Genomic DNA, 27,758 nt, shown 5'->3' with positions numbered 1-27,758 from the left:
TACACATCTTGAAAAAGGATGTGGTCTTTCTGATGGCATAAGGCCAGCATAGTGGACTACTGATCAGAGTCAACAGTGCTGTCAGGCTGCAAATTACTACACATGAGGGGCAAGAGTAGAGTTGTACAGCACTCCTGTATTTCAGAAGCTGCCACCTTCATTGCGATCTTCGTTCTGGAGACTGGAGAACCAGAAGCAACCAGGACACCACATAGCCCTCACCATGAGTTTCTCTTTCAGGATCCTCTTTCTTGGTTAGTATCCCCAATGGCAGGGAGGTGGGACAAGGCGGTGTGGAGTGACCATGTGGGAGGTTCAGTATTGAATCCTGTTGCTCAGATAACTTGCCGCTAATGTAATCCTCTCCTTTCCAGGATGGTGGCTGACTGGGCAGTGGGAGCTGTCTGGAAGTGAGTATCAGAAGACAACTGAATACTAATACCAGGGGTGATGAATGGGGTGAAAGGGGAACAAAATGCTGTGGCCTTCTCCCACCAAATATCTTCTCCCCCTGCACAATGGCAACATCTGCTAAAAGCCCTTGTTCTGTGCCATTATTACAAAAGCAGGGGCCATATTCCCTGTCCCCTCTGGCCAATGCCATATAGATTCCCAGTTTTTCCCCAAAGGTAGATCCAGAGTAACCTCAAAGAGGTGAGATGCTAACCTGGTGCTCCATATCTGTTAACTTGCTTATAGGGCTGCTTCTTCTCCTGCTGATGATAGTGCCAAATTGCACACTAGCTAGCATGGGGTGCTTGATGCGATGGTTGCTGCTTTTGCAGAATTGCTGGCTTATCAAATGTTCTGCACTGTGCTGAGCAGGGGGGTTGGACTAGATGACCTCAAGGACATCTTCTCCATATTCTATGACCTCCGAAATCGTGCTTTTAACTATGAAGTAGCTAGCATGTGGTGATCATTGTTTATGTGATTTGAAAAGCTGCTTCATCTATTTATTCCTGAATATCAAGCTATTGTTCACACTGCAGTAGTGTGTGAGTCCCTTCCTCCCACTGTGAAGAATGACAAAAGTTTGGGGAAAATCTCTCCACTTAGTATACACCTCAGTGCAAGTCCAAAACTAGATGATAAGTAGTCTGTGTGATCGGGGCCAATGTGGTTGTTTTAAGCCATTTCTGCCCACCGTTGCATATACCTGTGAGCCAGGCAAAAGTGGGTTAAAATGCTAATAGGAGTTGCCCGAGGCCCTAATCTGGATTGGGAGCAGGGTGGAAGAGAGAAGGTAACCCTTTGATCCCACTAAAGTTCTGATTTGGATCAGGCCTCTTGCAGCTGCTCCAGTCCCTGCCGTCCCTGCAGGGAAGCATCTTTTGGTGCCAACACTAAAGAGCTCATAATTCACTGGCTGGAGTAGTGTGAACATCAACAGAAGCTCTGACATGCACATCAGCCCTTGAGCTTCCATGATGAACTTCCTTGAACTTCCAGGCCATGATGAACTTCCCATGTCTTGAGTATGCAAACAAGCTGAGCTCTGTAAAGGAGGCTGGGATGGATGCCCCTCTCATTCAGCTCTGTGGTTTGTCATAGAAATAGGAAGGAGGGATGGAACTAAGAAGGAAGATAAAGGATAAAGCATCTAGTGGTGCTTAATGATGGTACCACCCTTCCTACTCCCCCTGCTTCACCCTTTTCTCTGGATAAAAGATTGGATTGGAGAAGGGAACAGTTTCTGCTGCCACTACCCAAAGCCAGAGAGCTCAGGCAGGAGGAGGCCACCATGGGAGAAACCTCCCTCCCAGGTTACTCGGGAGCCTTAAAATCCAGAGAGTCCCCAACAGTGGTGGAGCATGAAGGTCTGGGAGTTGTCATGGCCTGCTCCTTCCTAAGCAAACTGAGCCGTCAAAGTCAAAGTAGTTTATTAAAAGACTGAAAAATCAAAACAATGGAGGGGAAAATGTAAGGGAGAAACAAAAGGCAGTGACTGATTAGTAAAAGGAGAGGCACATTTGGCAAGGCTGTTAAAATCCAGTGGCAGATAAAGCAGAAACCCTCGTGTGACTTCTTTGAGTACTTCCCCTGTCCTCCTTGTGCTGTTCCAGTTTCCTGGTCCCAGCACCTACACTTGCAGCAAGATGAAAGCCTCTGAGAAGCATCAGGTGCTTCAGACTTCAGAGCAGGGCAAATGTACAAAGGGGCATTTATAACCTGGCATTTTACCATCCAAACCTCACTCTTGTTTGATTTTTTTCTTGTTCAGCACAACCGTTTCTCAAGCCTTCTATCTGGGTGAGCCCCAGTGAGGTGGTCGTGATGGGAGGAAATGTCACCATCCACTGCAGGAGCGAAGGCCACCAGCAAATGGAATTCTACCTGCAAAAAGCAGACGCATCGTACATCGATACTCTCGGTACCCAGGAGGCCGAGAAGGATGAGGTGGCGTTTCCCATTGTCAGTGCTGAGCAAAGAGATGGGGGGATCTACTGGTGCACATATTGCCCCAAATTGTCCTGTGAGCAACAGTGGTCAGAGTCAAGTGACAGAGTCTATATCAATATAACAGGTGAGGGCCTGGCTCAGGCCTTGCATGCTATTTTTACACAAGTCACCACATTTGGCTTTTATATTTTCTGCACCTGTAAAGCAAGGTGGAAAAGCTGCACTGACTAAGACATATATATTTGAAAGCGCCCTATAGGTAGACCACAGCTGCGATACAAGGACATCTGCAAGAGGGATCTGAAGGCCTTAGGAGTGGACCTCAACAAGTGGGAAACCCTGGCCTCTGAGCAGCCCGCTTGGAGGCAGGCTGTGCAGCATGGCCTTTCCCAGTTTGAAGAGACACTTGGCCAACAGTCTGAGGCAAAGAGGCAAAGAAGGAAGGCCCATAGCCAGGGAGACAGACCAGGGACAGACTGCACTTGCTCCCAGTGTGGAAGGGATTGTCACTCCCGAATTGGCCTTTTCAGCCACACTAGACGCTGTTCCAGAACCACCTTTCAGAGTGCAATACCATAGTCTTTCGAGACTGAAGGTTGCCAACAACTCAACTCTGAATCCCCTTTAAATCTCCTTAAAGACTGGCAAATTTACTGCATTAGCCTATGCATGTCTACTCAGAAGTAAGTCCCTTTGATTTGAATGCAGCTTACTCCCAGGTAAATGTGTATAAGATCGCAGTCTAGTTTTGGCATAAGATTTTGTGGACGAGGGTCCAGTCCACTAATCAAGTGGGCTGTAGTCTCCAAAAGCAGAAATTGGTTTGCCAGTTTTTAAGGTGCTTTCAAGAGCAGCCTGGGTTGTATGCCATTTTCACGGATGACATCATCATGGACTTTTGCAATGCCCAATGACAAAAAAAATGAGTTGAAAATGGCTTTCCCCCCACCTTTATGTCACACTTGGATATAATTCACAAATGTGGTATTCCAAACTGAAAGACATTCTCTGTAAGTTGTTTCAACAGGGTAATGTGACCCTCTTTGAATGTCATTGCATTTTTCTTACCCATAGATCCCAGCCTCCCCAAGCCTTCCATCCAGGTGAGACCAAGGGGACAGAGTGCTGCAGGCATGAATGTCACCATTGAGTGCCAGGGACCAGAGCATAGTCTGAGCTTCAGCCTGCATAAATCAAAGAACCAGACAGCATCACAAACGGTAGGACCAGCGAGCATCACAGCTAAGTTCCTTTTCCCCCTTGCGAGGTTGGAGGATGCAGGGAACTACACCTGTCAGTATCGCCTCAGAGGAAGTCCATTTGTCTGGTCAGAGCCGAGTGACCCCGTGGAGCTGATTTTGAGCGGTAAGGTTCCAAACATGGCATTCCCTCCCATTTTCCATTGCCACGTCAGGTGGAACTCTTATGGGGAATGGCAGGAGTAAAGAAGTCATCAGCAAATGCTTTTGAAATAAAACTGGATAGGCATCTGAAGGCACAGACATGGAAGTAAGCCCTGGGAATGGTGGGGGATGTCTTGCTGTTAGGACTGAGTGAAAATAACCACCCCAAATTCACTGCCCCATTTTCAGGCAGTAAATGGAGAGGCCATGTCACCCATTTTTTTTTGCAGGGAGGAAGTGCAAATGTGTGAAAATGTTTTGGAGGGCAGTGGTGGCAGCAGTACACTTCCAATTTTAAAACTATTTTGCTCTGAACAAGTGTGTGTGTGTGTGTGTGTGTGTGTGTGTGTGTGTGTGTGTGTGTGTGTGAGAGAGAGAGAGAGAGAGATCAGCAATCCTTCAAGTCTTTCTCTCCCCCCAATGGGAAGGATGAGGTTGGTTCAGATCAATCCAGGACACCAACACTGCCACACTGCCAATGTTTGCCCCTAGCACTCTCAGCTGCCCAAAAGTTTCTCTAAAAATTTGATGGCCTTGTGGCTCTAGAGAAGAGGCAACCTGGAATCACAAGATTACAGTTCTCCCTGCTGACCACTAGATGGCAGAGCCTAGCAGGTAATTCAGGCAGGAGTGGGAATAACCAGAACTATATACGTATGTTACTACAATTGCACAGTGCATCCCCGAATGCTAGTGACGATTCTGTCTCCGACTTTTACAGGGACCTCATCTTTGGAGGCCAACATCCGCCTGGGGGTAGCTGGCTTGGTCTTGCTTGCTTTGGTGCTGATAGTGGCTGAGGCCATGTACAGCTGGAGGAAGGGGCAGCTTTTCCCACAGTCGACCTATTCCATCAGCCAAGTGCCTTCTGTCCAAGTGCAAGACAAGGCACAGGAACCAGCTTCTCCATGAAAGCGAAAGAGGCATCACGGGGACCTGCTGTGTTTATGAATCATGTCAAGTTTTGTTCGTGTTGTTCATTTTTTTTTTTAATGCTGTGGCAGCATCCCAGTATCTTTCTGTGGGCAGAAATGGCTTTATGTTACACTGTGCTACCAGAGCTTGCAGTGCTACACTTGGATGAACTTCAGGCAAACGGAGATACAGTCATGTCATGTTGGCAACCTTCAGTCTCGAAAGACCATGGTATCGCACTCTGAATGGTGGTTCTGGAACAGCGTCTAGTGTGGCTGAAAAGGCCAATTCGGGAGTGACAATCCCTTCCACACTGGGAGCAAGTGCAGTCTGTCCCTGGTCTGTCTCCCTGGCTATGGGCCTTCCTTCTTTGCCTCTTTGCCTCAGACTGTTGGCCAAGTGTCTCTTCAAACTGGGAAAGACCATGCTGCACAGCCTGCCTCCAAGCGGGCTGCTCAGAGGCCAGGGTTTCCCACTTGTTGAGGTCCACTCCTAAGGCCTTCAGATCCTTCTTGCAGATGTCCTTGTATTGCAGCTGTGGTCTACCTGTAGGGCGCTCCTTAGTATCTGAAGGTGATCTGTTCCAGGACCCCCCCATGGACACAGGATTCCATGTATAATTAAATCTGGACTGGAAACCGCTTCTGGTTTGCACCAGAGACTGAAAATGCCTTTCAATAGCGTCCGGGAGGCCTTCTAAAGCATGGGGAGGCAGTGTAAAGCCTTTTCATGCCTCTGAACATCTCTAGACATGACTAAAGTCACTTCCGGTCATATCTGGGAGGTCCACTCAGAACCTTCAGCTATGGGCTCAACATTCAAATTCAAATCTGCTGGTGATGAGACCACAGATAAGGAGGGCCTGCTGTACTTTGCCTCTGTCTTTTACAGTGGCCCAGTTGCTCCTGCTTAGACACATGGCTGGCCCATCCATGAGGACACCTGATGTGGGTTGCATCAGCAACAGATTTTGAGGGTCTGATTGGGCTTTCATCCCAAGTCTGCCACCACTGCCACTTCTCTCCAGTGTGCCACCAATGCAAACCACATGTTCCTCTTCCCACTTACTGGAGTGGGAAGCAGATCAACCCCCCTCCTTAGTGTGATGTTTGCACGTTGCCATCAAACCTGGGAGTGCAGAACTTCTGATTCCACAGCAGTATGTGAGGAACAGTAAGAGTTTTGGTGGGTTTTTTTAACTAGCGCAAAGGCAACAGACCCAAGACGGCATCAGGCAGTATTCTGTGTCATGCCGACCCTATCTTGACTGTCTTCAATCACGTATTTCCAGTCTCTATGCTCTCTTGCTACAGATCTGATTTTGATCAGTCCCAACCCTGTCTAATATACCTGTAAGGAACAGAACTCTCTCTATGGCTATAACAGCTCATTTTAGCAGCTAAAAGTGCGACTTGATAAAAATCAAATTTAAATGACAACTAAGCCATAACAGGTAGACAACAAAAATGGCAAGAGAGAGATCCTGAGTTAGTTGCTTCTCCAATGTCTTTTCCCATAAGTGGGCAGCTGTAGCCAATCCTATGAAACTTTTCTCTCGTAAGAAAAATGCTTTTGTCACCCAGTTGCAAAGAGTGATGCCAGGCAGTTGTGGACCTGGCCCCTGTGCTGCCCTGGAGCACAGGACCACAACATGTCGCCCCCCCCACAACGCCCCCTCAGGGCATACTTACCCAGCTTTGTATGGAGCCTCTTGAGACATTCCTGAGTGCTCCCAAAGCCTTCTGAGGCCTCCAGAGCACCATTGAACAGTACTTCTGGTTTTCCAACAAAGAAGTACTGTTTAAGGATGCTCCAGAGTCCTTGGAAGCTTTTGGAGCGCCCACGACCACAGTGTGGGGCTTCACCTGTCCCTGGAACAGTTCAGGAGGGCATGCAGAAGCAGTGGCAGCACTGCCGTGGCAGGCAGGGTGGTGCCACCCCCACAAGGCCCACAGGCATGGTGCCTGGGATTTTTACCCCCCTGACTCCCCCAAGGTCCACCACTGGTTTACATGTCAGATGGTTAACATACCCCTTAAGGTTGAATGAGGAATATAAACATTCTAGGGGGAAATTTTGCTAAAAGTATCCAGAAAGATAGTTCATGTATCATGCGCAATATAGCTGCTGATTTTTTTTGTCCATGAAGAGTTGCTGAAGAGTTGCTGAAATGAAGAGTTGCTGAAATGGTCATATGTTGGCATGTTCATTCAAAGTCCATTACAAACTTCATACCCGTTCTTGTGGTGCCTTGCCCTCCTCTGAGATGGGGATGTTTCCCACAGTTGAAGCACAACATCTAGGAGTTGCAAATACCTGTACTTAACATTTCAGCCTTCCTTAAGTGATTTTGGGGGCAATCCAAACCCCTTATGTCAGTGCTTTCCAGCACTGTGCTTTCCAGCTCCGAGGTAAGGGAACAAACATTCCGTTACTTTGAGGAGGCCTCCGTGAGTGACACCCAACTGCAGGATGCAGCACACGTCCCATTGGCACCCTTGTGCCAGTACTGGAAAGCACTGACGTAAGGGGTTAGGATTGTGCCCTTGTGAGGAAGGTGGATGGGTGGATGATGACAATAGAAATTGGCAATTAACAATAGAAAGAAGCAAGAAGGTGGGGAAGAGGACGTGTGCAGGGGTGATGAAAAATTAGGCTTTCAACAGTAAATGGTTTGTATTCATCCATATTGTGCGGGAATGATGGGTATGACTAGGAGATGCGGGTGGGTGGCCGGATGGGTTATTGCAGGTGGATTGACAGTGTTGTGCCAGTGTCATATAGAAATAATATAGAGATGGATGGGGACTCCGAATGAGAGGCATAGGTGGAGAAACCTCTTTATTTTTCACATTTATTTCATATTCTGGTGTAGGGAAGGAGGAATCTTAAATGAACTGAGAGCAGCAGCAAAATATGCTCCGTTAAGAAAGAAGGTTGGGAATGACTCCATTTAAAGAAGGGGCAGCTTTCATTGGAGACAAAACAAGAGCACAGGGAACAGGTCTAAATTTATTTACTCATATAGAGAAAAGTGCCTTGGAAAATATGCACAGTGAATTTCATCTCTCTACAGAGAAATCACAGTGAGCCCTGAAACTTCTGCTCTGAGAAGGAAGGGCTTCTAAGGCTACAGAGTATGACTGCCAGGCAGACTTAAGACCCCCATCTAATGCCTGATCTTGTCTGATCTTGGAAGCGAAGCAAGGTCAGGCCTGGTTAGTACTTGGATGGGAGACCGCCTGGGAATACTGGGTGCTGTAGGCTTATACCATAGTCTTTTGAGACTGAAGGTTGCCAACCATTTTTTTCTCATTTGGGAAATGAACTCTGAATAGGGTGGGTGAGGCGGAGGTGGCAATTGGCATGGATTCCATCCCAGGCGTCTCAACTCATAACCACAATGTTTCATCCGCTGAATTCAAAAGGATAGGTCGTTTTGGAGGTCACAAGTACAGTCACTGAATATGCCATTTCCGCAAGAAGAAAGTGAAAGAGGACATAAATCCCAACCCTGTGGAGACTTCCTCTTTCTGCAGGACAGAAAAGTCAGGCCTGTGCAATTCATGGCATGCAAACACACACACACACACACACACACACACACACACACACACCCCGCACATGCTTCCCTGCCTTCCAGAAAGTTCAGGCTTTGGTTTATTCCCAAGAGCATCCCTCCCAACCGTTAGTGCCTTGCATGACTGAGGGTGGGCAGTGCACCTCAGGCAGATGATTTGGGAGCTCTGCAGATTATTTTCTCTATTACGTGCCATTTACCATCAAGGAACAACATCTGAATATTTTGCCACAGCGCCAAGCCAGGTATAGTAGTTTCTTTGCCTGAGCAGGACCAGAGAGAGATGAAGGGTTTTTCCAAATCTGTACTCAGACATGAAGGTCAGTGCCATTCCCCCTTTCTCTCATAGTTTCCTACCTCATAGGGTTGTTGTGCCATGGGGCATAGGGTGGAAGAGTGCCATGTACACTGAGCGGAGCTCCTTGGAAGAAGGGCAGATAAAAAGCCTAGAAAAGAGGCACCTGAGGGGGGACATGATTGAGACATACAAAATTATGCAGGGGATGGACAGAGTGGATTGGGAGATGCTCTTTACGCTCTCACATAACACCAGAACCAGGGGACATCCACCAAAATTGAGTGTTGGGAGGGTTAGGACAGACAAAAGAAAATATTTCTTTACTCAGCGTGTGGTCGGACTATGGAACTCCTTGCTGCAGGATGTGGTGATGGCATCTGGCCTGGATGCCTTTAAAAGGGGATTGGACAAGTTTCTGGAGGAAAAATCCATTACGAGTTACAAGCCATGATGTGTATGTGCAACCTCCTGATTTTAGAAATGGGCTATGTCAGAATGCCAGATGCAAGGGAGGGCACCAAATGAGGTCTCTTGTTATCTGGTGTGCTCCCTGGGGCATTTGGTGGGCCGCTGTGAGATACAGGAAGCTGGACTAGATGGGCCTATGGCCTGATCCAGTGGGGCTGTTCTTATGTTCTTAACTACAATTCCCAGGAAGCCTTGCAGGTCTCTTGTTATCTGGTGTGCTCCCTGGGGCATTTGGTGGGCAGCTGTGAGATACAGGAAGCTGGACTAGATGGGCCTATGGCCTGATCAAGTGGGGCTGTTCTTATGTTCTTATGTTAAGTGTAATGAGTAAGAGTCTTGGTCTGAGACCTGTCCACTTCCTCAGGGCTTCCTGTGGCTGCAGCTTGAAGGCAGGTGAGCCCGAATGAACACACACACGGTTCTTTGGATTTTGGAGAGGCAATCAAACAGGCGACAGGAGAATTCAAAGAACTTCTTAACGTTTACTGTTTGCAAACGGGACCCCCACCCACTTGGAGGACCCCGAAGGATTACAATCATGCAGGTTTTATAGGGAAAAATAACATACAGGCAGACGCCCAAAACAACATTCGGCATGTTATCAGTACAGGATGTTGATCTGAGGATGGCAATTCAATACACATCAGCAGTTTGTTTACAGAGATATCCGTTAGAGGGGGTCTGGCACTCTGACTCATCCCTTTTACCCTAACCTTTTTATCCTCGTTTGTTGATTGCCCTTGTCTAGGACCTTTCTGTTCACCCTTGGAGGCGTAACTGGTTCTCTGAGAGGGATAGCTTTTTGGTCAGGGAAGAGCCTTATGGGTGAACTGGGCATCTTGGGATATTTCCATATTGTGAGCTGGGCATATTGTTATCAGTTTTCCCCCCTGAAAACAGAAAGGAGAAAGGGGGACAGAAAAGAGGTGGAATTTTAGCAAATTAGTGAAAGTTAAGGTATGAATGGAGGGAATTTCCTTAATTACCCAGGATGCAGGTAAACTGGGCCAGCAGTGTCAGCTAAAATGCATATTAGCTCCTTGGTGCCAGAGCCTGTCTAGCAACTTTCAAGTGAAGTTTAACTAAGTTAATGCTAAATACAGATATAATCCAAAGTTTTGGTACAAAATACAGAAGTTACTGGAATTACATTCGGGAAAGCAAACACAAACTGAAGATACAATGGAAAATAATAGAAAGAATAGGAAATAAAAATGCTACACTAAAACAACTTCATCCAAAGAAATCATACATGCTCATAACAACTCATTATTCATCAGCCGTGAGTCCCCTCAGCAGGTCCAACTCCAACATATTCTTCAGCATCAGGTGAGCAAGGTGTTCTTCATCTTCCAGCAGCTGTCTTCTAGGCGACGTAGTGTATAATCAGTGACCTGACAAGCTTGTACCTCCCATGTTGAATCTCCATCTGTTCATCTGGGGGCATGTGGCGAGGGGCAGGTGTAACCTCTATCTTGCCATCTCTTTCTTCAGTGAGTGTACACAGGTTGAGGAAAAGAGGTCTGGTCGCCTTCGCAGCCAAGTTGCCTCCACCATTTGTCTCAGTTCAGAGGAGCACAGACAGGAACCATCTTTAGGTCTGAACCAGCATTGGTTGGAAGTTGGGTCCATGTAGCTCTGGACTTGCTTGAGCTTGTCCAGTGGATGTGTTGGTTGGAGTTAGCTGCACCGACCCTGCTTTGGGAGCTCACTGCAGATGATAATGGTAAAGCCCTCATGATTTCTGAGTATAAAGCAGAAAAGAAAAGTTAGCAAAGCAAAACACATACTCAAGGGGTCAATGTGGTTTCTTAAGCAGTGTATTTCAGGGTACACTTTCTCTGCGTTGGAACACATTCGAGACATCTCAAAAGGAGATATTGGAAATAGAAAAAGTACAAAAGAGAGCAACTAAGGTGATTGCTGGGCTGGGGCACCTCCCCTATGAGGAAAGGCCACAGCGCCTGAGCTCCCTTAGCCCAGAAAAGAGACACCTGAGGGGGAACATGATTGAGACATAGAAAATCATGCATGGGGAGAACACAGTGGACAGAGAGATGTTCTCCGTGCACTCTCACATAACACCAAAACCAGGGGACATTCACTCAAAATTGAGTGTGGGGAGAGATGAGTTAGGACAGACAAAAGAAAATATTTGTTCACTCCGTGTGTGGTAGGTCTGTGGAACTCCTTGCCATAGGATGTGATGGCGGCATCTGGCCTGGATGCCTTCAAAAGGGGATTGGACAAGTCTCTGGAGGAAAAATCCACCACTGGCCACAAGTGATCATGTGTATGTGCACCCCCCTGATTCTAGAAATGGGCTATGTCAGATGCAAGGGAGGGCACCAGGGTGCAGGTCTCTTGTGCCCCTACATTCAAACAGTTAAACACAACTAGCATAGCTATTAGCACTTGGAATAAATTAAAGGTTAAAGTTATTTTTGACCCTTGTTACCAAAACTTTTTAGTGAACTTGATCTTATATGTTCAGATGTCCTTTCTTTGTTTTCTCACCGTCCTTTGCCTAGACACTCTTGTTGATATCTAACGTTCAGATACTGCACATACTTCAGACTCTTTTAGCTGCTTTAGTTTCAAACAAAGATAAGATGGAACAATTTACTAAACATAGGAAACTTAAAACATTGTGAGAATAGCAGTTCAGGGAGTGCAATATTGGAATAGAGGCAATCTGCTAGCTTTAAACCTGCACACAGACATTGATTTACAGCAGACAATAAACAATAATAATACATATTGTGACTTCTGCCAAAACACCATGAAGGCACTCTGTACGTGTATGGTTCTTCTGGAGAAGGTGACAGGCCAAGCTTTGTCTCATAGCCTATTACTGTAGGAGTCCTCTTTAGATTTGAGAAAATACAATCAATTGTTTTGAGAGAGATATGTCAGTTGCTTGGCTATGTCTGGTACTCCGAGTCAGTTTCTCTTAGCTCAAAGTTCCTTTGGTCAGACCACATGGCCCTTAATTCTATTTTCCCTCTCTCTCTTTTTCTTGGACTGTTCAACCTTAAAGGGCTGGTGTTGTTACAGAACGCTGTACGTGGCCTGCTTGTTGGTTGGTTTGCTGTAGGAACTAGAGAAGAGGTAATAACAGTACAGAAATACAAATACAGTACAAATACAGTAGGGGAAAGACACTGTGCTGACTTTGCTTACATTCTTGTTGAGCACAGAAGGTTAGGTGTTTTAACACATTCGCCACAGAGAAAGTAAACAGGTTGTCCAGGGCTACCTCTGATTGAGTGCAATTTCTTATCATTAAGACAGAGGAAAACTGGAACACATCATGAACTTTACATACTACAGTCAGCCAAATCTGACCTTTTTTTTTCCTTTTCTTTTCTTTTCTTATTCAGAATTCTTTTGATTCCCTGGGGGCTGGAGAGAACCTGGGTTTTTCCTTCAAGGAGGACACAAGTTGGTCCTGCAAATACTTGCACAGTTCATTCCTCTTCTATTTTCTCTCTCTTCCCCCCTTTTTTTTTCTTAACATATAAGTAGAATTAAGAGAATGCAAAATTCTAATTGCACCACAATACTTTTTACAATGGGGTGAAAGCTTAACATTAAGAGATTATTTGCTGAGGGACTGTAACCCTTGAAAATATCCATCATCGATGGAACAAAACATTTTGTCCAATTATCTTAGGGTTATTCTTCATGTTCCCTCCCTCTTGGATTGGGGGGGGGGTTGTGTGAAAATAAAGCACATTTGATAAGAGTACTCTTACATGTTAAAAAACAGAAAAAAAGGAACCATGGTACCAAAAATGGTAATGAGCTCAATATACAAAAATAATAAAAATTGTTGCAACGAATATCAGGCCTATTACAGAAAGGAAGTCATGTGGACTTAAGATAGACTTCACTATAAGTCAAAAACAAACAAGAACAAAGATAGACAAAGCGCTTCTTTCATACCACACACACACACATCCAACGAACATATAGAACATTTTAGTATTTATATGTCTATAAGCGGAGAACATAAGTAGAATTAAAAGAATTTGTCATGACAATCTTTCCATTAGAAAAAGAAATACTTCATTAGTATTAAACCAAACTGAAATATATACAGATATAGGCATCAGGGCTTAGTTTCTGTAAAGGAAATGAGATTACGTAAATTTGTCCTCTGGAGGGCAAATGCTGTTTTCTTTGTCTTTACTTGTTGCTGAAACAAAAAAGGGTTAAAACAAAAGATAGCCATTGCAAAGTTAGGCATTTAGAGGCTTTTTCCTTGTTCCCTAGGAACAATGCTTCTTAGTTGCTGGAACACACACACAAAAAAGGGTTAAAACAAAAGATTGCTACTAGTTTGCACTCTGTGCATGCCTTGAGGCACAAAGGCTAGGAGGGTTTCTCTAGCTTTCCTTTCTCTTGGAGGGGAGGAAACAGAAAGCACAGACTTCCTGCATTTCATACCTGTGAAATCCAAAAGTTATTAAGAATGATTAAAGGTTGTATTTAAAGAGAAACACACTTTTGACAACTGTCTAGGTTGGTTGCAGCTGCAATTAGTCTTTTTTAGTTACCTAAATAGGTAGGAAGCAAATCATGGTTATTATTGTAGCTGGAAACTATACTTTAGGGTCTCTCTAAATCATTCTGAGCATTTTTAGCTTGTATTCTGACCCCTAGGGTCTCACTGACTCAGTTTTGCTGATCTATATAATGGGCACCTATATTGTCTTGCAGGCTGTGTTTCTTAAGCAAACATGCAGTGCAGTTTGTTCTTACGTAAGTGCATTAAAAAACACTAAGTTCAAATGAGCCTGATTCTGAGCACCCATGAACAAGACAGCGAATTGTATCTTGTCTCTCAGACAAGGGAAGACATAACACATCATATGAAATTGCCAAGCAGATAAAAGGGAGGGATGTCAGGAACACTGAGGGGAAGGGGCAGGCAAGCAGAACACTGAGTACTTTGGAGGAGAGAAGGGAGGGGGCCTTGTTGAAACTCAGGAAAGATTCAATGTCTAATGCCTTCCTGAGACTAAGGAGACCTGGTTAACAACATATGGAAATTACCTTTTGCTGAAAGGTACTGAGCTGGTCAGTAATGCGCCCATTCAGAAGGGTGGGGTTTCCCCTTCCCAGAGACTCAAAGTTACCCAATATGCATTTCAAAAGGTTTCTTCCTTCAGGCCCAGGCTCTGAGTGCCTCATCTTAATTGTCACAGGGGCTGGCCTCCTGCCTGGGAGCCTCCTGCCTGGGGTCTCAACTGGACCGGCTGCCCAAAACAGTGACTCACTCATGGCCAATCCTTCAAAACCTTGGGGTTTGCTGCCTTGACACACACACACACTCACACTCATATTCTCATTCGTATCTCAATCACACAACACTCAGTCAGGCAGAGAACCACGTGGCCTTGCTCTGAAGCCACGGAGATGGGCAAACACACACAACAAAATGTACAGTAATACAAACACAATCACCCTCCCCACTGAGGTTTCCCACTAAAACCTCCCTTCAAACTTCAAAGTCCCCACCCTGGGAACTCACAGAGAATTCTCACATAAGCGCGCTGTACCTTCCCGCGGGTGAAGTTCCGTTCTCCTGGGCTCTTTCTTGCGCAGAAGGAGACAGTCAGATTCAGAGACAACCCAGCGCCAGGACACACACAAGGGGTGTGGGAGCCGACTCATTTTATCTTCTGGCGGTGCGCTGTCCCCTACAGTGACTTCGTCTCAATTCTTGCAGAGCCTTGCCTTCCAATCCGAGTCACGGCACCATAAACTGAGCCCGAATGAACACACACACGGTTCTTTGGATTTTGGAGAGGCAATCAAACAGGCGACAGGAGAATTCAAAGAACTTCTTAACGTTTACTGTTTGCAAACGGGACCCCCACCCACTTGGAGGACCCCGAAGGATTACAATCATGCAGGTTTTATAGGGAAAAATAACATACAGGCAGACGCCCAAAACAACATTCGGCATGTTATCAGTACAGGATGTTGATCTGAGGATGGCAATTCAATACACATCAGCAGTTTGTTTACAGAGATATCCGTTAGAGGGGGTCTGGCACTCTGACTCATCCCTTTTACCCTAACCTTTTTATCCTCGTTTGTTGATTGCCCTTGTCTAGGACCTTTCTGTTCACCCTTGGAGGCGTAACTGGTTCTCTGAGAGGGATAGCTTTTTGGTCAGGGAAGAGCCTTATGGGTGAACTGGGCATCTTGGGATATTTCCATATTGTGAGCTGGGCATATTGTTATCACAGGTGTGGTTAGCCAGTCCCTGTAGGGAGATGACTGAGTGCAGCTGTGCCGTCGGGGTACGGAGAAACTGTACCATTTCTGGAGATGCGCTGTGTCTGGGTACGGTGCTGAATTTCAGAAGCTGCCGAGTCCAGCTAAGATCTCCACTTGGAAGGCAGCAGAGCTAGAAACAGTCAGGAAGCTGGTGGCTTCTGCGCTGAGAGGTGTCTCAACATGAGGCTTTCTTTCAACATCCTCTTCCTTGGTTGGTATCAGGTTTGGGACAGTAATGGGATCTGAAGGATGTAGTGGCAGAGTGGGGGGATCAAAGACCCTTGGTGTCTTGTTATCACTGATGGAATTCTATTGTTCCCAGGGTGGCTGACCAGAGAGATGTGGGTGTCTGTGGGTGAGTATCTGTGGGAATACAGTACGAATATTGGGGGAGATGGAGGGAACAAAGGCACCATCCCTTCAAAATTGAATCCCATAATGTGGGACTGATCACATCAAGGCTCATTCCTGCTATTTACATAACTGCCCACTGACCCAGGATGCCTGAGAAAAATGTATTTCTGACTTCTTAAAGGTAACTGCTAGTGGCCTGTTCTTCAAAAGCTAGATTACTTGTTTTTTTTAACAATGATACGTTAAACAGAATTGCTGGAATTTTAAGCTAAATGCAGTTGACTGTGTTACACTTGTCTGAAGGTTTTTTAAAATGTACTTTTTGCTGTCGTGGTAAGATTAGTTCTTTCACAGCGGTTTCCAATTGTATTGGTGCCTCAAACTACCTTGTCCTCTGTGGTGAGTTGTGATGTTCCTGGTAGTGCCAGGGAGGTCTCTTTTGGATCGCATTGGACTGACGACCCTTCCACGGATCTCAGAATGGCCCACAGAAGCCTCCAGTTTCATTGCCAGTTACTTCCGGCTTGGCAGCCCAGATACGACACGACAGACATCAATCGGTAAGAGGCTCAGGGTAGATGAGAGGGCTTTCTTTGAGCATGAAAAAGCATGCTTTAGAGCTCTGCCCGCTGAACTGAGCCTCCTACTGCTGTTTGTTGTGTCCTTGGTCTTGCAGCCAAGTGGCAGGGGTCCAGGGGTCCTGCAAGTAGCACCAGACACTACCTCAAGTACCACTGGTGGTACCCATACCACTGGTTGAGAACACTGGTCAAACCTCAGTTCTCATCAGTCAGTTCCTTATAGTTGCTTCCCAACAATGGTAGCACCAAGGAGGAAGTGGGAACACAATGCATTATGAAAGATGTACTAAGTGACTGTTATGGAGGGAGGGGTCTGGTGCTCTTATTGCTGCCACAATGGCTGTGCTGCAGTGCTATGTCCATTTACCTTGACTGTGTGGATTCTGGATGTCAGGGACACCTATCCTCAATCATTGAATGCCCCTGTACTCACAAACCCCCCCTTTGGGAAGAATCCTTAAGCTAGTTTGTCAATGTAAAGCCGGAAGCTGGCAGCCTGGGAACTTCAGCCAGCCTCCTTGGCCTCCTCTTTCACGCTCAGCACAGAGCCCTGCCCTTCCTCTTCCTCCTGCAAAAGACACGCAAAGGGCTCTAACTCACTAGGAGTTGGAACAAGGCAAGCTTTGGGAGGGCCACCCCCCTTAGTATGCTCTTCATCAGTTCAGACTCAGACGCAGGCAAAGGGCTCTTGAATCTCCTTTCACCGGCTGGAACAGCCCCAAAGCCTGTGTTACACACCACTTGACTCTTGTACACCTGCAAGGTAAGTAAGAGGGAACAGGGGCATCCAGAGTGGCCGTGCAAAGAGGAGAAGGAGCAGCGGTTTCTGCAACTGCCAGAGCCAGCAGAGGGCAAAGTTGGGCAAAGTTGGCAGAGACGCTGCTGCTGTTCCTCTCCTTCTTCCATGTTATCATTGCTTTGTCCCCACCGTGGTTGAATGATGCAGCCACCTTGCTGGAGATAAATAGGTCTGATTCTGTTCAGTGCTTGGGCAGGAGGCCACCCAGGCACTCCATGGACACTGGCCTGTTCCATAGAAGAAAGGCCAGGTATCAGAATAATGCATCAGTAACATCTTCTCTTCTGCTGCCCATCAATCTCAGGGGGAGAGGGTGGTGGCTCTTTCCTCTTGACTGAAGGAGGACTATGTAGCTATGTCCACATACTGAAACATGAACACAAACATCAGCAAAATAGTGGCATTGAGCCACAGTCTCATAAGGTTCAGTCATCTGTTGCCCATTGGTTGTCAACCAGACATATAAACATGTTAGGGGTAGGAGAGTTGGCTTATATCTTAAATGGATCTTACATGCATCAGGGCATCTGTGATAAGAACATAAGAACAGCCCCACTGGATCAGGCCATAGACCTATCTAGTCCAGCTTCCTGTATCTCACAGCATCCCACCAAATGCCCCAGGGAGCACACCAGATAACAAGAGGCCTCATTCTGGTGCCCTCCCTTGCATCTGGCATTCTGACATAGCCCATTTCTAAAATCAGGAGGTTGCACATACACATCATGGCTTGTACCCCGTAATGGATTTTTCCTCCAGAAACTTGTCCAATCCCCTTTTAAAGGAGTCCAGGCCAGACGCCATCAGCACATCCTGTGGCAAGGAGTTTCACAGACCAACCACAGGTTGAGTAAAGAAATATTTTCTTTTGTCTGTTCTAACTCTCCCAACGCTCCATTTTGGTGGATGTCCCCTGGTTCTGGTGTTATGTGAGAGTGTAAAGAGTATCTCCCAATCCACTCTGTCCATCCCCTGCATAATTTTGTATGTCTCAATCATGTCCCCCCTCAGGCGCCTCTTTTCTAGGCTGAAGAGGCCCAAACGCCGTAGCCTTTCCTCATAAGGAAGGTGCCCCAGCCCCGTAAACATCTTAGTCGCTCTCTTTTGCACCTTTTCCATTTTCACTATGTCTTTTTTGAGATGTGGCGACCAGAACTGGACACAATACTCCAGGTGTGGCCTTACCATCGATTTGTACAACGGCATTTTAATATTAGCCGTGATCCTGTACCCCTGGCAGGGACTGCATTGGGAGCTGAGGGACGCAATGCAAAACCTTTTTTCGTGGAACTTCACCCCCTGCATACTTCACCCCATACTTCACCCCATACTTATCAGGATGAACAGCAGCAGTGGTGGGCCCAGGGCTGATGGCACCTACTGTGAAGCATGGCACCTGGAAGTAGGTGGCAGGGACATGATGTGATGTGACCACCAACTGCTTCCCCCCCCCAATTTTGGGCCAATAGGAAAGGGGGTGAGTGGGAGGGCCCACCAGCAGAGACGCTTTGTTCTTCGCACTTGTGAGTGTCAGCTGTAGAGTGAAGTGTTGGCTGTGGCAGCGGGCGATCCCCTTACCGCTTTAGAGCAGGGCTCCCTCAGGCGCAGGGCGTGATTGGGCCCAATCAATCCAATAGACCTAAAGCTACACCTGCGTCCTGGAGCGCATTCATGTTGTCCCCAAAATGCCCAGCTCACAATATTGAAATGCCCACAAGGCCCAAATTCTCTGGCTTGAAGCCCCTCTCTGACCCTTGTTCGAGAATGCTACCAGCCAGCATCTAACATCCTTCTCAGCAAACAAGCTGGCTACAGGATAAGCCTGGTATGGGCCTCCAAGGACGAACAAGATGGCAATAAACAAATCAGGGTGTGAGATGAACGGACTAGGGTAAAGTGGTGTGATAGATTACCAGATCTTCAGTAATGGACATCCTGCCTGTAAAGAACGTGTCGATGCACGTCAAATTGCCCTTCCCAAACAAACATCCTGAACTGTTAATGACTGCCGATTTTGTTTTTCTGCCTGCTTATGTGTTATTTTTCCCACAGATGTTCTCCTCTCTCTGTGGGCTCTTGTTACCCCTCCCCTATTTAGAATGCTCTATAAAACCTGCATTATTGTAACTCTCTGGGGTCCTCCACCTGTGTGTGGGGGGGTCCCGTTTGCAAACGGGTAAGCGTTTACTTTGTCATAAGTCCTCTGAATTCTCCTATCTGTTATTTGCCTCTCCATAATCCAATTAACCGTGTGCCCATTCGGGAACAATGTCTTCCATTTTACAGAGTTTTGCATCCTGTTCCTGATATGAAAGACACGACAGGCAAGACCCCCCAACACAAGTTGCTTATTTTAGAGCGCTTGCCTCCTTCAGCTCTTCCTTCCATGAAACCTTCCTCTTGCTTCTCCTCCACTTTCCCCCTCTTTTTCTACCAGGGTCTCCTGAGGGCAAACTTATGAGAACCTAACTTAGGAAGAACTGCAGCTCTAAGAATGCAACTTAGGATCAGACTGTCGCACACGATCCACCTTCCAAATGTCACCCTTATTCTCTTTCTCAAACAGGACAGTCTTACCCCAAGCCTTCCATCTCAGTGAGCCCCAGTGAGAGGGTCTTCCTGGGAGAAAGTGTCACCATCCAGTGTAAGAGTGAGTTGTATCGAGAAGCAGAGTTTCATCTCCACAAACAAACAGTTAGGTCTCCGCACATCTCCGGAATCCAGAAGACCAGGCAGCACAGAGCTGTATTTCCCATTACCAATGCCAAGGTATCCGATGGGGCAATCTACTGGTGCACATATTGCTTCAGACCTTAATGCAATGAATCGTCACATCTGAGTGACAGGATGTATCTCAACATAACAGGTGAGGACCTGACTTAGTCCCGGGTGCTCTACTCACAAACATAACTTAAATGTGGTTTTGCATTTTCCACAAAGGGTGGGGTGGAATGGCGGCGGATTGCAGCCTGGTAGGTGTCTGGTGCTGTGGAGAGCCTATCTCCCTTCCAGGTCTCAATTCACCTTCCTGGGTACACTCAGATTGGTGCCATTAAAATTACTGGTGCAGGTCCGAGTAGACCCATTTCTGCACTGAAGGCTTACCGCCTGGTAAGGGAAAAAATGTAAGGGAGCAAATGTTCCTTTATCCAGAGGAAACCTCCAGGACCCCCACCCACCCCACGCCCCACAGGATGCAGCATATATAGAACGGCTGCATTGGGGTGGTGGTGGAAGAAAAAGATAGGATTGGGGCCTTCCTGTGCTTGGATAGTTCTAATTGCAGAATCCTGGAACAGAAAATACCAAAACTGTTCGATTGGGTTGAATGAGTCTACTGCTGTGTCCATCACAAAAGAATATAGAGATCATATATAAAATGCATTTTGATTCTTGCTGCTTTCCCCCCCTCCAACACGTAGACCCCAGCCTCCTCAAAGTGACAGCCAGCGACCAGCACGCTTTAGGTTTGAAGGTCATCGAGTGCCATTTCTGGCCGGACAGGCAGCAGCGTCTCGTATTTGCCCTCTTCAAATCCGGAGACCTAATAGCCCTACGGAGCACCGATGAAGACATGGCAGAGTTCTCTATCTCTGTAGCAAAGCTGGTAGCCACAGGGAACTACACCTGCCAATACCATCGTGAGAGATATCCCTTTATATGGTCAGAGTCAAGTGATTCTGTGGAGGTAATTGAAACAGGTAAGGAATCCTGCGTTGGCAATGGCACACTCATGGCCAATTCTACTTCCCTTATGGAGGAGATTTGGAAGGATATGGCTGCCCAATGCAAATACGTTGAAGGGAATCCCAGGAATTGTACTATATTCTGCATTTGTTATGTTTTAATATATTTTATCCAGCCCTATTCATGCACTATGGAGGGGGGCCACAGCTCTGTAATAGACTACCTGCTTTGTATACATTAGATCAGGGGTGTCCAAAGTTTTTGGTAGGAGGGCCACATCAGCTCTCTTACGCTATGTCGGGGGCCAGGGAAAAAAAGACTTAATTTACATTTAAAATTTGAATAAATTTACATAAATGAATTTATTAGAGATGGCACTTATATGAATGAACAAAGGTCTTGCAGTAACTCAAGGCCTTGCACAAAGCAAGGCCAGCCTTTCCTTCTCTGCCACTGCTGCATCACAGATGCATTTACATTTAAAATTTGAATAAATTTACATATGTTTACAGAAGTGAATATATTAAAGACGAACTTATATGAATGAACGAAGGTCTTGCAATAGCTCGAGGCCTATACAAGGCCTTGCACAAAGCAAGGCTGGCCTTTCCTTTGTTGCCGCTACTGCATCACAGATGTGAAAAAGGAAGCAGTGGAGGGAGCCCTCATCCCATAGCTCACACAAGAGGTCAAACAGTCGCCCTCACTCTGAGAGCAGTTGTGTAGGGCCAGTGCGGGCTCCAACAAATCTCCTGAGGGCCAGAGGCTCATTGGAGACTGGGGGTTCCCTGAGGGCCGCATTGAGAGGCCTTGAGGGCCGCAAGTGGCCCCAGGGCCAGAGTTTGGGCACCCCTGCATTAGATCAATCTTTTTCTGTCCCTGATGTCTCCACTAGAGCTGTCTGGAATGCTGGAAAGCCCCATAGACAAAACTGAAATGGATGGACTGAGGGTCAGACTCCAACCAGACTCCAGAGAAGTCTGTGATTGCTGATGCAGCACGGTGGCAAAGCCTCCTGATGCCTGCGGAGGCATGAGACGTGCTGCCCCCCTTGCCAAACTCTGCCAGCCTCTGCTCCCAATGTTCTAGCTCAGCAAAACCCAGCAAGGATAGTCTCAATGGTGGACAGCCCAGAAATGCTTGTGCAGGTTTTGAACTACACGAGGAGATCCTTTGCAATAAGGGACAACCTTGGTCCTTGGGGCCCAGCATGGCCTTCTGGTCTTTCCTGTTCCTGCTAACAGTCAAGTCCTGATGAAAGAACAAATTTGAGGAGGATGCAAAAATTGCTTAAGAGTTACATTTTTTTTAAAAGCAGAACCACTTTCAGTGGAGGAACGGCATGGGTGGAACAGACAGGCTTACCGCACTTTCCATCCCAATCCAGATTGTTTATTCTCCCCCAGTTTCTTTTTCGTGAAGGACAGATGTGGTTGTTCCCCAGCATGAGAGTAAAAAACATGATTTTGGCCCTCAGAATACAGATTTGCCACTTTCCAACTGCTACTTGTCTTTCTTGTCCAGGCCCAACGTATCCCAGGCCTTCCATCTCAGTGACCCCCAGTGTGGTGGTGCCTCTGGGGGGACACGTCAGCATCCGGTGTCAGAGCGAGCTGTTCCAGGAGGCCGAGTTCTCTTTGTACAAAGAAGGGGTGTCATCTTTCCAGCGTTGGGCAGTCAGGAAGTGGAGAGCGGAGAGAGTCTGCATTCCCCGTTGTCAATGCCAGACAATCCGATGGGGGGGATCTACCGCTGTCAATACTGCGTTAAATCCAGCCTGCTGCAATCCTGCTCAGATGTCAGTGACAGAGTTTGTATCAACATAACCGGTGAGGCTCTGGCTTATTTTCTGTGCATAGGATTTTCACAAACAAACATTAAAGCTACAACGACATTTGAAGTGGTAGATTCATGATTAGGAGCTTCCTCTTTTAAAAACCACACTGAACAGTAGTACTGAAGTGGGATGGACAATCTATAGTAGCACTGTGGCACGGGTGTGTGTGTGTGTGTGGATTTAACCCTTCTCTCCATCATTTTTGCCCAATTAAATGCTCCAGCAACTACTATTTGCCCTGTAGAAGAAAACTTACAGATAATTTCATGATCGCTGCAAATAATTCTCATTGGTCGAGCAGTTTCAGGGTGAGTAATCTTTATAAGGAAAAGGGCATGGAGGAAAGAGTTAAACTCCTTCTCTTCCTGCACTGCCATCCTTGTTATCCTTCACCCCATGGCTGCTATGAATATTGAAAAACACCAAAAAATGGTGGGCAATCTGAATCACAGATCACCTGCATCATCTGTAGTTTGGGGCTATATTTTGCACTTTCTGCATCCATAAATCAAAGGAAAAAGTGGTGTTGTCTAACACTTACAATTGATGTTTAATTTTTAATTTCACACATTTGCATTCTACCCCTCTATTTTGCAAACACTTCAAGGCTGCTAACAGAACACAGATAAAATGCAGCAAGTGAGTCAAGGACCAGTTGCACACAGGGGTATATTTAGCATGATCCCCCTAAGCTAAACTTTGCGTGCAGTCGGGTGTTTTGCCTTGCAATGAACCCCCATCTCTGACCGCTCCAAGCAGTGCAAAGTCTTGATCAGAAGTGGATGTGGGTGTAGAAGAGACAAAAATTCCAGGACTACAGTTCTTCTTGATGATCACTAGGTGGCAAAGTTAACCAGCAATCTACTAGGAATGGCCACATGATAAAGCCCGGTACTTGTAACTGATAATACAGTACCCACCAGGAGTGCTGTAGAAATAATGAACCAGGATAATATTCTGTGCTAGAAAGCAAATTTTTGCATTGCGATCATCTAAATTTTGCACAGCTGAAAGCAGGACTCTGAAATCTGTATAATTGTGTATTTTGAAATTGTTATAGTGCATTTTCAAAATAATAATAATAATAATAACTTTATTTATACCCCGCCCTTCTCTCCAAAGGGACCCAAGGCAGCTTACAACAGGTTAAAAACAGATTAAAACATAATTTAACAAACAGATAAAAGCATATTAACACCTTGACAGATATCATAAAAACAGTAGTCAGATAAAAAGTCAGGTAAAAAGAGCATAGAGCAGCAGATCATAAAGGAATCAGGCCTGTAAAAAATTCTAAAAGATGTAGAAAAGATGTTAAAAGGCCATGAACTCAGAAGGCTTGTTTAAACAGAAGGGTCTTCAGGCCTCGCCGAAAGGTCTCAAGAGAGGGAGCCATTCTTAAGTCAAGGGGAAGGGAATTCCATAACGGTGCCACTGCTGAGAAGGCCCTATTTCCTGCCGCCGCCCCACGTACCTCCTTAGGCAGCGGCACTTGTAAAAAGACCTTCTCTGATGACCCAAGAGGATGAGCCGGATTGTACAGAAGTAGGCGATCTCTAAGGCGACCAATGGAAATCTGATTTGGCACCCCAGGCTACCGCACTCTTCCACTTCAGCTTCCGAGATGAGACTTGGCATTGACCAGGCATTAGTTTTACATTAGAAACCTCAAAGACTTGAAATTGTGCTTTAAAATAAATGAAGCCTGAGATTTTTGGGATATGAATTTGTATAATTTACTTTGCGGGGCCAACCTGTCCTGTGTTCCCACCTTCAATCAACAGCACAATCCTTGTGGCAGAGAGAATCACCCCTTCTCTTCCCTCTCCCATCGGTCTCTTCCCAGCCTCTACAACAATGAATGGGCTTCCTTCAGAGGAAGGACAAATTCCATTCACAGATTGGTAGGGCAGGAAGTATTGTATATATTGGCAACCTTCAGTCTCGAAAGACTATGGTATCGCGCTCTGAAAGGTGGTTCTGGCACAGCATCTAGTGTGGCTGAAAAGGCCAATCCGGGAGTGACAATCCCTTCCACACCAGGAGCAAGTGCAGTCTGTCCCTGGTCTGTCTCCCTGGCTATGGGCCTTCCTTCTTTGCCTCTTTGCCTCACTCTGTTGGCCAAGTGTCTCTTCAAACTGGGAGAGGCCATGCTGCACAGCCTGCCTCCAAGCAGGCCGCTCAGAGGCCAGGGTTTCCCACTTGTTGAGGTCCATTCCTAAGGCCTTCAGATCCCTCTTGCAGATGTCCTTGTATCGCAGCTGTGGTCTACCTGTAGGGCGCTTTCCTTGCACGAGTTCTCCATAGAGGAGATCCTTTGGGATCCGGCCATCATCCATTCTCACGACATGACCGAGCAACGCAGGCGTCTCTGTTTCAGCAGTGCATACATGCTAGAGATTCCAGCATGTTCCAGGACTGTGTTGTTAGGAACTTTGTCCTGCCAGGTGATGCCGAGGATGCGTCGGAGGCAGCGCATGTGGAAAGCGTTCAGTTTCCTCTCCTGTTGTGAGCGGAGACAATATCCTTTTAAAAATGAGGTGCCCAGAATTGGGTGCAGGATTCCAAGAGAGGTCTGGCAAGTGCAGAACTATGACTTCATGTGATTGGAACGTTATGCCTCTGTTACTGCAGCCCAGCATTGCATTAGCCTTTTTTGCAGCCTCATCACACTGCTGGCTCATGTTCAACTTATTGTCCGCTGAGGCTGCAATCCTATCCATACATTCCTGGGAATAAGCCCCATTGAACACAATAGGACTTACTTCTGAGTAGACATGCATAGGATTGCACTGTAAGACACCAAGAACCTTTTCACATACAGAAACAGTTATACTGGGTAGCCTTTGGGTCTGTTTGGTCTTGTCAAAATCAGCAGGATATGAAACAGAATCATTATTTTTTAATTGATTTATGTATCACCACCCTCTATGTACATGGTGTTATAAAAGAAACTAGAGGTCTGGCTCTTGATCTGACAGGAGTATAGTCTAGCTATTGACACACTGGGGAAAGCAGAAGGTAACAGGGTAAAGAGGGGAAAATATGCAACTATTTCAGTTGCACGTACTTAAGCTTTGTTCCATTAGAGCAGTGAATTTCAACCAGCGTGCCATGGCGCATGGGAGTTTGGGGAAGGATCATTTATTAGTAGGGTCATTGGGGGATGTAGTCCCCCTGCTGGCAGTATGGTGTGTCTTGTCAATTGTCAAAAAACGGATGGTGCGCCTTGACAATTTTAGTACTTTGTCAGTGTGACATGAGATGAAAAAGGCTGAAAATTGCTGCATTCGAATATGGTGAATCTCCACTGTATTTTCCTATCCCTAGATTCCAGCTTCTCCAAGCCTACCATCAAGATAAGGCCCAGGGAGGCAGTTGCTCTGGGCTCAAATGCCACCATTGAGTGCTAGGGGCCGGGAAGTGGTCTGCACCTCTCTCTGTTCAAATCAAAGGACCCAGCAGCATCATGGTTGACAAAATCAGCTGGAAACACAACTCAGTTCAGTTTCCCTGGTGTGAGATTGGAGGATGCAGGGAAATACAGCTGTCAGTATCACCACAGAGGAAAACCCTTTGTTTGGTCAGAATCCAGTGACCCTGTGGAGCTGGTCGTGAGAGGTGAGCCGCATGGATTAATGTCTTTTTCTTTTCTTCAAAGTCCCAATCCCTGCATATGATGGAGGGTTGTTTAGCCTGCCTGGTGGCAGTTGGGGTCTGGATGAGGGCCAAAAAGCTGAAATTAAAACTGAACAAAACAGAGGTCCTTTTAGTTCAGAAACCACAATTCAGGTATTAGACTATCAATCTGTTCTAGATGGTGTTGCACTTTTGCACAATCTGGGTGTGCTTGTGGATCCACAGTTTCTCCTGGATGCCCAGATGACATCGGTGTCGGGGGGGGGGGCTTTGCCCAGCTTCAGCTTGTGTGTCAGCTGCGGCCATGCCTGTGTCAATCGGGTGTGGCTACGGTGGTCCATGCCTTGGTGACATCCATTTAAACTATTGTAACACGCTCATGTCGTCACAGGGGTTTGAGGGGTTGACTCAGTTGAGTCACTGCTCTGGTGGCTACACTGGCTGCCCATTTGTTTCTGGGTCCAGTTCAAGGTGCTGGTAATTACCTTTAAAGACCTAAACAGCCTATAGGGAGAGGGGCCTGTGGAGAGTGCCACAGCCAGGAGAAGTGAGGGGTGCGGCAGCAAGAAACAGGGCCTTCTTATGTGTGGCACCACTTTTATGGAACTCTCTACCAGAAAATCTAAAACCTGCCCCTTCCATAGAGAGTTTCCAGCCAGTCCTAAAAGCATTTTTATCTACAGTAACTTTTGGGGTTGGGTAAGGGTAGAATACTTCTTATTGCCTTTATGTGGACCGTTTTTTTAATTGTGTATTCATGTGTTTTTAGCTTGTTGTGTATTGGTTTTTAGAATTATTATATTACTTGCTGTGCTGATTTTAAATGATTTAGGGCCCAATCCTATCCAACTTTCCAGCACTGATGCAGCTTTTGCTACATGCTACTGTGAGTGGGCAGTCACAGAAGCCTCTCAAAGTAAGATAATGTTTGTTCCCATACCTTGGGGCTGTATTGTGTCTGCATAGGCACTGGAAAGTTGGATAAGATCGAGCCCTTAGACCAGGGGTGGGCAAACTTTCAGCTTTAGGGATCCTGGACCTTTAACAATTGTGCAGGAGCGAGAATTTCAGCAGGTGCAGCTTGTCACTGTTTTTTTTTCCTTTGCCCCAAATGACTGAGTGACCTTCTCTTGCAAACTATAGCTCTCTCATCTGCAGAAGCCAGCATTCGCCTAGGAGTAGCCATCTTAATTGTGCTTGCTCTGATGCTGATTTTGGTTGAGGCCAAGTACAGTCAGAGGAGGAAGCAGCTTTAAATAGCCCTGACTTTGGTTCTGCCTTTGCACTGGTACACTTGCCTCTACTTTGGACTTCATGTTGACTACCATGTCTTCTGGACTTTATCCTGACTCACTCAGGATCCTTCCTGGGCTCAGTCCTGCATCTACCTCTTTGAGGAACCTGTCCAACAAAGAAACAGCTCCTACAAAGATATGTCTCATCACCTGCAGTGTGTTCCTTCCAACTGTGACATCTCAGCATCAACTACAACAAGACAAT

The 27,758-nt window shown here is 46.4% G+C and overlaps 1 protein-coding gene across 1 annotated transcript; it reads left to right on the top strand.

Annotated features, from left to right (window-relative positions):
• The first annotated feature begins 386 nt into the window (after positions 1–386).
• LOC136653459 (immunoglobulin superfamily member 1-like) lies at positions 387–27,514 on the top strand. Its single transcript, XM_066630356.1, has 9 exons — positions 387–410; positions 2,225–2,527; positions 3,478–3,768; positions 19,662–19,864; positions 20,138–20,165; positions 20,518–20,796; positions 22,307–22,458; positions 26,075–26,240; positions 27,402–27,514. The coding sequence occupies exons 2-9, from the start codon at positions 2,278–2,280 to the stop codon at positions 27,512–27,514; spliced, it is 1,482 nt and encodes a 493-aa protein (XP_066486453.1). The 5' UTR covers positions 387–410; positions 2,225–2,277.
• Positions 27,515–27,758: the final 244 nt, after the last annotated feature.

Source organism: Tiliqua scincoides, chromosome 5 (genome assembly GCF_035046505.1).
Source record: "Tiliqua scincoides isolate rTilSci1 chromosome 5, rTilSci1.hap2, whole genome shotgun sequence".
In the NCBI taxonomy this organism is placed as follows: Eukaryota; Metazoa; Chordata; class Lepidosauria; order Squamata; family Scincidae; genus Tiliqua; species Tiliqua scincoides.
The sequence above is the reverse complement of the archived record's forward strand: the minus strand, read 5'-3'. Positions and strand labels throughout refer to the sequence as shown.

Excerpts from the sequence above, each read along its gene's own strand:
- LOC136653459 (XM_066630356.1), top strand. The coding sequence starts at position 2,278 with ATGGGAGGAAATGTCACCATCCACTGCAGGAGCGAAGGCCACCAGCAA. Across the intron at positions 2,528-3,477 it reads AGTCTATATCAATATAACAG|ATCCCAGCCTCCCCAAGCCT; the intron begins GTGAGGGCCTGG and ends TCTTACCCATAG. Across the intron at positions 20,166-20,517 it reads CATTAAAATTACTGGTGCAG|ACCCCAGCCTCCTCAAAGTG; the intron begins GTCCGAGTAGAC and ends TCCAACACGTAG.